The sequence below is a fragment of the Anoplopoma fimbria genome, chromosome 19 (genome assembly GCF_027596085.1).
Source record: "Anoplopoma fimbria isolate UVic2021 breed Golden Eagle Sablefish chromosome 19, Afim_UVic_2022, whole genome shotgun sequence".
NCBI lineage: Eukaryota > Metazoa > Chordata > Actinopteri > Perciformes > Anoplopomatidae > Anoplopoma > Anoplopoma fimbria.
In genome coordinates, this window is record NC_072467.1 from 19723379 (window position 1) to 19734500 (window position 11122).

Here is an 11122-nt window from a genome sequence, read left to right on the forward strand (position 1 = left end):
AACTGATTTTATGTCCTTATTAATCTCTGCAGTCATTTTGTTGCCAGTATGGATTTAAAACACATAGGGATGTATTTTTTGTCATGTATGATAAACTTAATCTCCTTTTTTTATTTGAAGTGCTAGGGTGTCACTCTTCACACATCAAATGTTGATAATCATCGACTTTACTGCAAGTATAAACTAAAACATAGCAGATATTCAGCTTTAGATATTTGTTAATCTAGTTTTGCAAATACATAAAGCAACTCATTTCATAGACCCTTCTGCAGTATCCAAAGTCTTTCTGGCCTAAAAAAAGCTTGACTGGTAATGAGGGCAGATCGTGTATCAACAAGTCTCACGAGTAACAACAGCATTTGATAATCAGAACTACAGAGAGGAAGTAGCAAATGTTTACTGAAAATAAGTTTTTAAATGGGTTTTTTATGTTTTTAGACATTATATCAAATGGCCTTTACAACGGTATCATTCTGAAATGAAAAATTAACAAAACTACATGACAGATATGTAAGATTTCAAAACATTAAGAGAAAAGGAGCACCCTTAAGAATTTTTCTTAGCTACTGTTTCTTGACAAATGTTGCAACACATTGTTTAACAGCTCTGTCAACAGTAAAAGAGGAGTGAGGGGTCAAAGTACAACTGACAGGATGTTTGTGCGTTCCAATACACATACCACCATACTATTTAGTATGCCAGAAAAATATTAAGATTAACCCAATACATGGTACATCCAGTGTGCCAAAAAAGGAATCTTTTCAAATTTGGCAGGCAGGCAGGCAAGCCAGCATGCTTTTCTGACATTTCTGACCCACGATCCTCTGCAGAGCTGTTTTATGAGTGAGAGCGTCAAAGTTCAAGGTGCAATGTCATGACCAAATAGTATGTTCCAACTGAATGCATTCTTAATACAACAGTGCATCTTTTGTAAGGGCAGCTGCAGTATGAACTAAAAGTATAACAAAATGTATTTTTGGAGCATTGTGAATATCTCTAGTTTATTATACTCAGGACAAGTAAAAACTAAATGTTTTTATCTTTTTCCATTTCACAACTTTTCTCTAAATACATCGAGTTTTTCCAAGAAATGTTGTACTTTATCATATTCATGATCAGTGTTCTTACTCGTGTTCTACTCATTATCTTATCTCATGTCGAACATTTTTACACTTCTTTCAACCAATGGCTTCCTGCACAGACAGCTGAAGACATCACAGTGTCTCAGTTTGATCCCTTATCATTGCACAGAGAGCACTTACAAAAGCATACATCTATAATATAGAATAATTGACATTTTGATTGCAGCATATATAAAAAAAAAAAAAAAAAAAAAAAAGAGAAAGTTAAAGTGTTGACATCAGAAGAGACGTTGAAACTACATTCAAAGAGCTACAAGTGGTATAAAGTTAAACCCTAATTCCACACACAATAAGCTGGTATAAACATACATTCCAGTAACACTGACACACATTGTTTTTTTTTTTGTAAACTAATTACACTTTTTAAAGACTAAAATTTGACAATACATTTGGACGGAAATGATTGGAAAGACCTTTTCAGTGCAACTACAACAATGAAGCAAAAACATAAAAACAGTGGTTGAATGAAAATTCACTGACGAGATGTCTGTCTGTCTGAGAGAAACATGCTGCCGGGTCAAATGTCTACACTCCAGTCTCCTTCCTCTTTAGCGAGCCTTGCAACTTCTGGTCCAGTCTGGTTTTGGAGAGCTTCTGAGGCCTGAGTTTAGGGCCAGAGAGAGGCGGGCAGTTCTCGTCAGTCTCCTCGTCAGAGATGTTGACTGAGATCGTGGAGGAGCGACGCTTGGCTCTGACAGCTTCTTCCTGCTGAACTCTGGGTGGAGCCCCCTGTTGTTGGGACATTGCAGTGCGTAGACAGTTGAGCCACTGCTGCTTGTGGTAGACATCGTTGGCATGCAGTGTGTGGGACTGGCCATGGGAGGGATCCAGAGAGCGCACACGAAAAAGGTTCTTAGCTGGAGGGACAAAGAAAGAAAAGAGATACAGTCAACTGAACAACAAGCAGCAAAGTGTGTGGGATACAACAATCTAGTGCAATGGTACATTAAAAAAACTGTTTATTTCTTGCCATCAGGATAACAAACTCTGATCCTGCAGCTTGACACATTCTTTCGATGTAGTTGCCATACTGTCTTGTGACGCTTATCACTTTACATTTCACAGAAAGTCCTGTGATGTGCATGTGACAAATAAAAATTGAGAAAATGGTCAGTTAAGGGACACTGACTGGATTAAATGTGTACAAGGTTAAACATTCAGCTACATGTTATAACCTTTTCTTCTGAGGCTCATAATGAGCCAACAACGTACACAGTGTTTTGATGTGATTTGAAATGAAGTTGAGAATAGAAGGTCGAACATTTTTGTGACTGCCATTTTGCTTGTGTTTATATGATTGTGGCATGTAACAGATTATTTATTCTTATACCACTAAAAAGGTTAAGAGTTCATATGGAACATAGTGAATACCCCTAACATCAATTCTCCCTGCTGGAGATGTTTGCTAGCGCGATTCAGCATTTCTTTTGGCGGTATGAAGGCAAACAGAAAGAAAGCCTTTGAGGCATGTAGTTCCTGAAGGAAATGCTTATTTGTTACCCTACTTCCACATTAAGGCAGCAACTAATGAGTGTTTAGATTTGTATTACTGTGAATTATATTTCTATTAATTGTTTAGTCAATAAAAAGTCTCAGAGCTCAAGTCTCCAATTTGTTCTGTTGGACCAACAGTCCAAAACTTTTCAAATTGTCAATGATATTAAAGAGAGAAAAGCACCAAATCTTTACATCTGAGAGCCTGAAATCAGCAAATGTTGAGAATCTTTGCTGGATAAATAAAACGATCAAACATTTAGTTAATGGGTGACCCATCATGCCTCGACCGCCCGCAGGTGGAGCTCCACTCCCCTCAACCCACCTTTCTCTCCATTGGTGAAAGCCCCTCTGAAGGAGCCCCCCATGCGGATCTCTCCATCCTGCAGGTCCTCTAGAGCCAAATCCCGAACTGGGATGGGTTGTCGATACACCTGGAAGCAGCTCCTGTCGTTGCGGGTCACCGGTCGGCTCATAACCAACAGCTCGGAGAAGAGGAACACATGCAGCCTCTGTGAAAAAACACATTGATATAAAATGATACAACACGGACAAAATGTATGTGGATGGTAATAATAAGGAGAGTATTCATAATTCTCACCGAGCCATTTTTGTTCCGCAGCTCGCCGTGACAAAGCAGGATCTTACAGTTATCTATGAGAGGGTCCCGCTGCTTATCATCCAGATACTCCAGTTTGTCTATATAATACTGACACTCAGACTCCCCTTTTCTCACATTGATGTCAGACAGAATCTCCTGGATTATAGTGATCTGAATGATTGAAGAAAGACCAACCACTTGGTTATTTGGAAAAACACACAAGACTACATCAGCAGTGAAATAATAGCGTAATATGTTATTTATCAGATATAGCAGCTAAATATAAGGAACAACGCTGTCTGTGACGGCAAAGGCATGTCATTTGGGTAACATACAGCTCTCTCCAGACTGGGTACGTCTGTGTGATCAGTTGGTGTGTGTCTGAGGATCTCTCGCAGCAGCAGTGGGTATTTCACCAGGCGTGATCGTGGAATGTCCAGGAAGCTCCACAGATCCAGCTTCCTGCTGAAGGGCGATTCCAGGCAGCGCTGCAGGAAGTCCTGGACCCGCTTGTCCTGCTTTTTCTGGTCCAGCAGGGCTTTGGCCGCGAGCTGGTTGCTACAATAGCCTTTGTAAGCGTTCAGACCAGGCAGCTGGAAAGATACAATAAAAGTTTGAATTTTTTGCCTAACTGAAATTGATCATATCGGAAATGAATGTGTGTAAGGTAATCAACAACACGCACCCAGTCAATAACTATCTGTCCGATCTGAGCGACTGTTCCATCGGGGCCAGTTCCCTCCGTCAGTTTCATCAGTAAGTCTGCAGATTATAGAAAGAAAAAAAAGCATACAAATAGTCAGAGCTACTTCAAGCATCATTTAAAGTAGGCAGTTTATTTTTGCCATCATTGGGCAAAATTTCCATAATAATCTTTGACCACATATCAACTCAAGCTTTTCCCCAGGGTAGGGCGTTTTCTAGAAAAGGAAAAAAAATAAACACACTAGGCCTAAATTACAGCACTCATCCTCAAGCTCTCTCCCCTCAGTCTTAAGCCCCTCACATCAGAGGAGCACATGCAAGAGCTTCATACAGTGATCTGTAGGAATACTAGTAATTCATTTCAAACATCATCTCTATGCTGCTATAAAGCGCCAGTTCTACGAGAATAATAAATAGGAGAACTAACTATGAGATGATAACTGTATGAATTATTTGCCATATGCAATTTTAGTCCAAGAATGTTTGGTGGTTGTTTACCCTCATGTAAGGGGATGTATGCATCCAGGTCCCCAAAAATGTGAGCCAGTTCCTCCTCTGTTATGATGGAGAGTTTTAGCATCGGATCATGGTATGCCTGATTGTGAGAAAAGCAGCAGTGTGAGCACAAAGGAAAGTTTATAAAAAGGGAGCATACATTTTTCTTTTATATGTATAATAATAATTAAGGCTTTCCTAACCTTTCGTGCAAGTTGGAGATCCTCGATGAGATCCTGCTCTCCCCTGTAAAGCTCATAAATTGCCTGAAGAAGAAACACAACAAACCACAGCAGGAGAAGTTATTTTTTTCCGCTCTACATACTTTTAAGATGACGGTGCTGTAAACTTTAAAAAGACTGAGCTGCAGTACCTCTTGTCTCTTGATCTCTTTGGTGGAGAACGTGCTCTTCTGATGGACATCCAGTGTCTCTGACCACAGCGTGCTGTTTCTGCGTTTAGTGGGAGTGGGACCTGCTGCCTTGCTGCCAGCTTTCAGGGACATCCCTGGTGACTTGCTGTCACCACGTGATGACATTGACTAGAGAGAAAAAAAAAAAGATTATTCTTCAGGCAAACACACATTTTACTCATTTATATTTTTTACATTGGAAATTTGTAGAGGCGGTGCTACAAGAGTATTGCATTTACCTGAATGGTCTGACCAAAGCGCCGCACTGCTCCATTCTTTGAAGGAGACATCAAGTTGACCAGGGATGAAACTTTAGCCAGAGGTCGGACACGCTTGTTACTGGGTTCCTGGGAATCAAGGAAATATACAGCCTTCAGTTTAACTTGATGAATTGATGCGCAAACTGTAGTAGTGAATACTAAGGCATCGTTAAATACAAGGCTATCAATTACACATAGTGAATAAAACTTTTGCAACCTATTTTGTACAAAGTCTTTTTTGCAGGAGCAGAAATTAGATGACAGATCTACCCGTTCCCTTTATTACTTACAAAATATTTAATATATTATAAAGCACTGCCTTTGTTTCGTGCCATTAATACTAATAAGAAAAACTCTAAATACATCAGGAAATACTGCAGTCTTATTTCACTCTCAAACACCATAGCTGACTTTTATGTAAGCTTAATGTCATGGTATCATGGTTGATGTTATTTATAAAAAGGTAGAAACCACTTTCGCAGAGCCAAGACACTGTGATAGCACTGAAGGACAATGTGCATCGGATTTTCCGTCATCATTATCATTTCCTCAGACACACTTGTGCCAGTGAAATGCGTATTGGGATTATCCTGAGCTTTTACAGACGAGAGCACTCCTGGCTGTCTGTGGCGAGTACCTGAGTCATGCAGAGGGATTAAAGTTTGTTGTGAGGACACGTTCAAGGGTGCAACACTAGACAGCTGACAGACAGGAAGCTGCCCTGACGCTCACCTTGAGGTCGAAGCTGGACAGACTGACGGTGTCATCCTCCTTCTCTTTGCGCTTCCTCTTCTGTAGCAACATAGAATTACAAACTGGTTACTTTTACAACAACACATTTGCAGCAACATTTCTGATACAAACGTTAGGATCGCAGCCCAAAATGTTTCCATGTTTTAGTGATACATTTTGAAAATATGAGTAAACCGTCACGTATGGCTTCAGCAGATTATATGTGTGTGGATGTGAACACTGCAATCTAACATGATGGTGATGTTTTTTTAACATTAACTCACTAGACTGAAGTCCCACGGAGTCCCAGGAGTGAGAAAGGTGAAGGAGCTGCCTCTCTGCAGAGGAGGTCTGCAGGAAATGCGACAAATAAGCGTTGGTCAAGGACAATGAAAACAAATTTGTATCGACTTCATTGCAGAGAGACTGCCTACTACTCTGCTGAGGATGTTTCTTTGTCTTCTATTGATAAAAAGATATACAGAATCTGATCATATGCGCAAACATAGCTTTTGAAATACACCCCGAACAGCAAATCAAAGCATACAAACACGACTAAGGGGCATTTCAGCTTTGTTATCATGATGAATGCCTTTTCCTTTTGTGTGCCATGTTTGCTCCAGCCCCTGTTATGTTTCAATTATGTCAATCGCTGTGGATGACGTCTGAGTGACGTTAATATAACCAAATAAGGAGCCAGACTGCTCTCTGCTGCTGTAGAAAAAAAAGTCAGTTATGGACAAAACAATGCAGCTACAGAGAGCTACCATTTCTTCTTCTTTGTGAAGGACACCCTGAGGGTGATGTCAAGGCCAAAGTCAGCTGAACACACGGCTATAAAACGTACTCCTTCCAGTCATGTTGGAAATAACGTAATTATGAGTGGACCGTGAAAGATCAGAGGAAAGTGATGAAAAATAATTGGTAAAGCTAAAAAAAAGTATATAAAAAAAAATAAAAAAAAAAAAAAACGGACAGGGGGGCAAAAATCATGTCAATGTGTAGGCAGGTTATTAATTACAAGCTAATAATCATGCAAGTTAAAACATTTTTATTAAATCATGTTTCGCTCTTTGTTATCAGAAATGACTACATCCTTGGAATGCAGCAATGTATTTGAAGCCAACACAAATATTGAGCATTTTCTCAACCCTGTCGGCAGCATAGAAGAACAAACACAGGTGCGGTACAGGTTTAACCATTCACAGATGCCTTTGTAATAACAACTGTGTCTACCATGACATACATATAACACAGGCAGAGACAACTCCACATTTTCCCTGTATCAGCAGTATAAACAACACTGAACTGATGAAATGATATCTGCAGATATTAAAGGTATGCTTGTGTTACTTGGTGCATTTAACTTACTCTACCAGTGATTATAGTGCTGGAAATGTAAGTCAACAAAAAAGTGACTGGTAATCAAGCAATCTATCATGCAAAAATGCCACATTTACAATTCAAGTTTTGCTGGTTCCAGCTTTTAAATTGTGCTTTTTAACATCATTGTAATTTAGATACAAGCATTATGAAGACAACTTTTTTGGTGATTTCCAAAGGTTGTGATGGGCATTTAATAGACTAAACAATTACTCAAAATCAACTTTATTAATACACGAATGAATCAATAATACAAAAACATATTAGTTGCAGCCATAATTGATCATATTTCCATTCTTAGCTCTAATTGTAGTTATCACGTTTGTCTTCATAAATGAACATTAACCTGCAGATTGCATGATGTGGATTTTTCTCAGCTTCATTAAAAAAGCAAAAAAAAAAAAGTAATCCATTACCTACATTTAGTTTATTTTGCATATTTGTTGCCACCACTAACAAGTCAAAGCATGAGTACATCAGGTTTTATGTTTTCCGAGGTGGAAATAACATTTCTTTCTACAATCAACTCTTGAAATGATGAAGGCACTTGCAAATGACAAGGTAGTACAACATGTAAACCATACTATGGTGTTTCATTTTTTACCTCTTTACTTAAGATTTCATTAAAGTACCAAAACACTGGCAACAAGGAAGATCTTGGGTAGATAATAATGAGAATAAATATGAAACAAAATTTAAATCATACCCCCTAAACTAAAAAGAAATCTGGTTTGAATTGAAATCAAACACTTTTACAAAGCTTGTTTACAAGATGTTTATCCATAGAGGGAACCATAAAGTGCATCTAATTAAGCTCTAATTGTAGTTGTCTTCATAAATGAACATTAACCTGCAGATTGCATGATGTGGATTTTTCTCAGCTTCATTAAAAAGAAATAAAACAGCAAAAAAAACAACTTACATTTAATATTTTGCATATTTGTTGCCACCACTAACAAGTCAAAGCATGGCAAATCGTGCTGATGACGTCAGAGGACAGGTTTATGTTTTCCGAGGTGCACTTGAAGGCATCACGTGCCCGCCAGAACAACAGCCCTGCCCGTCACAGTTCACTAATCCACGTTATCTCGCCATGTGCTGCAGTCCTATTGCATCCTCCCCCCCAAAATAAATACATGCATAAATGATTACATACAACAATATTAAACATATGATCGACTACTTACTTCTTGGAGTTGTTTCTCCGCAGAGACAGTGGAGAAGGCTCCGCGGCGCTCATTGACGTCCTCGATGACATCCTGCGGAGTTTGGGCTTCTTCTTTCCCCCCGTCCGTCGTCTCACGTCTTCATTTTCTTCCATTTTTTGCAAGAGGTTTCGTTTTGAGATCAGTTATAACGATTCTGGCGAGCGAAAGGCAAAGTCCAGACGCGTGAAAACCGGCCCCGATGTGTACAAAGAAAGCAAGACGGTCGATGACAACAGAGCGCACAGCACGGCGGAAGTTTGAATATGGCGGATTCTTGGACATGGACCAATCAGGAGCGGGCTCAGATCTCCGTTACTAGGTTACCAGGAAGTGGGAGTGGCCAGTGAGACTAAAGGGACCTTGAATGTTACCGTACCAGCAGGGGATAATGAAAAACATTATAATAACTTATTAAAATAATGATACAATAATAATGCTAAACTACAGTGGGTTGCATAAAACCTGCACATTTTAATCAGTGTGTAAACATGGTCGAGCATTTTTTTTGTGTTTAAGACTGATCATAATTAATTTAATCATATTTTCCTGCCCCAAATACTTTTGATAATATGTACAAAAATAAAGTTATATTGGTAATGCAACAGTGACATTTCTGCATTTTTATGCTGCTTTGTTTTTTGTTTGCTATGTTATGTTATTTTGAAGGTTATGTACAGTACCAGTCAAAAGTTTGGACACACCTTCTCATTCACCTACTTTGAAGAATCTAAAATATAAAACATATTCTGGTTTGTTGAGCATTTGTTTGTTTACCACATAATTCCATATGTGTTCCTTCATAGTTTGGATGTCTTCAATATTAATCTACAATGTAGAAAAAAATAAAAATAAAGAAAAACCATTGAATGAGAAGATGTGTCCAAACTTTTGACTGGTACTGTATGCATATATCTATCCTCATACTTGCCTGTAGGCTAATAACAGATATATTTTTTATGTTTGCATACCATTGTTTACATTTGCTGTCTTTGTTTCACTGTTGTGCATCATGTTTGTACATTAGTCATTCCTTGTATGTGTCAACACAATTAGTAAATAAATTTGATTCTCATTCATGACAATTCAGCTGCCATATGTAGTGTGCATAGTAGATGTTCCCCTGAAGGCGGCAGGAAACATAAACTGGGCTTGCTGGGCTTTGTAGTCAGTGGAGTGGAGGAGGTCAATGGGTGCCCACATTTTTTTTTGGCCCTATTGGCTACATTTTGTTATGACTGTCAGTGTATGGGAGCTAAACTTGAAGGCTGAAGTGAGGAAAAGCAGTTAAAGAAGTTTGTAAAATGTCTCATTTGAATATTTAGATGTGTTTGTGGGCAGAGACAGTGAAGTAAATATTATGAAGATTCATGTTATCACATAAATAATATATCAGGATGCCTGCGTGTAACTGTTTCTCATGCATATTGCATTTGATATATTCTCTAATACTCAGAAACTATCTCCATTTCAGTATAAAGGCAGTGCATGTAAAATCTTAAATACTGCATGAAAACGATGATGTCATTGATTTACCTACAAACAACTTGGCTTTTTAATAAATATAGCATCTTAATGTAAAATTGCTGATATGCATCTTTTTGTTACCTTGATATGAGGATTAGGATTAGATCGTACGGTTATTCAGAGAGCCTGTGTGACCTAACGGAGACCTCCTCAGACTCTACAGTTATGTCCTTCATGAGCACATCATCACCTTAATGTGGCCATCAATTCCACTTTTATCAACATACATGTCACTCACATGAAATATGGTGCTTAACATCACTGCTATGGTGTCTTCATGAAGTCAAGGTGGAGATGGGCATTATGAAACGGCTCCTTATGCACAATAAGACTTTGGCGTAGACAAATAATATTTTATTTCTATAAATTGTACAGAAACCATACAATTTGTAGTGGTGTGTGCATTTTGTAGTTTAATGGGATAAACACAATCCAACAAACACATGGCTATATAAAACAAGCTCACTTCATGGTCCATGAAGAAGCTGTTCTGGAGTCTTCCAAGTGTATTAAATCAAATACATATTTTTTTTCTTATTTAGCCTTCAGCCAAAAAAATTTAACTTTGTAAGCCAACGTGGAAAACTCCATGACAACTGGGCAAACTCATATATTGTAATCAAAAGCTCAAAACAGCAACTAAACAGACTTGCGGAAAAAGAGAGAACTATCACTCTCAACTTGGATGTATTTTTTACATCTTATTAATATGTTACATTTAATCGATTAAAGTGGTGATGAGGCTTTTAAACATTTCTTAAGTGGTTAGTTGAGGCAGATGGATTAAATCCAGACATTCACTTGATTTGATTTCAGCTAAATCTAAAAAACCTTGCATAAAGAAATAAAGTCGCCTATTTCATCTTTGACATTTGCTGTGAGATTCATTAAGGACCCAACAAACACTATATATTTACTCTTGCTGTTTTATTTTCCCAAATTCCAAGTTTATTTCAGTATTTTGGAAATACATATAAAGGAACCTTCGATAGCCTAAAATCTGTATAAAGTAGCTGTAACTCACACACATTTATTTGATCAAATCTAAACAGTACATTCACTAATAAGTTGGGAAAATATAATAATGGGATGGAAAGCATGGCATTAGGTGGTACGAGACCAGTCTACAATGTCTCTGGTTCATTTCTGAGTCACTTCCAGCTGTC

At 38.2% G+C, this 11122-nt stretch overlaps 1 protein-coding gene across 1 annotated transcript; it reads right to left on the bottom strand.

Moving 5' to 3' along the window:
• Positions 1 to 432: 432 nt before the first annotated feature.
• LOC129108049 (neuroepithelial cell-transforming gene 1 protein-like) lies at positions 433 to 8739 on the bottom strand. Its single transcript, XM_054619692.1, has 12 exons — positions 8412 to 8739; positions 6126 to 6192; positions 5842 to 5901; positions 5089 to 5196; positions 4811 to 4978; positions 4641 to 4703; positions 4441 to 4537; positions 3923 to 3999; positions 3573 to 3830; positions 3238 to 3408; positions 2962 to 3148; positions 433 to 1999 (listed from the first exon to the last, which is right to left on the bottom strand). Exons 1-12 carry the CDS (start codon positions 8543 to 8545, stop codon positions 1668 to 1670), a joined length of 1722 nt encoding a protein of 573 aa, XP_054475667.1. The 5' UTR covers positions 8546 to 8739; the 3' UTR covers positions 433 to 1667.
• Between the last annotated feature and the right edge of the window lie 2383 nt (positions 8740 to 11122).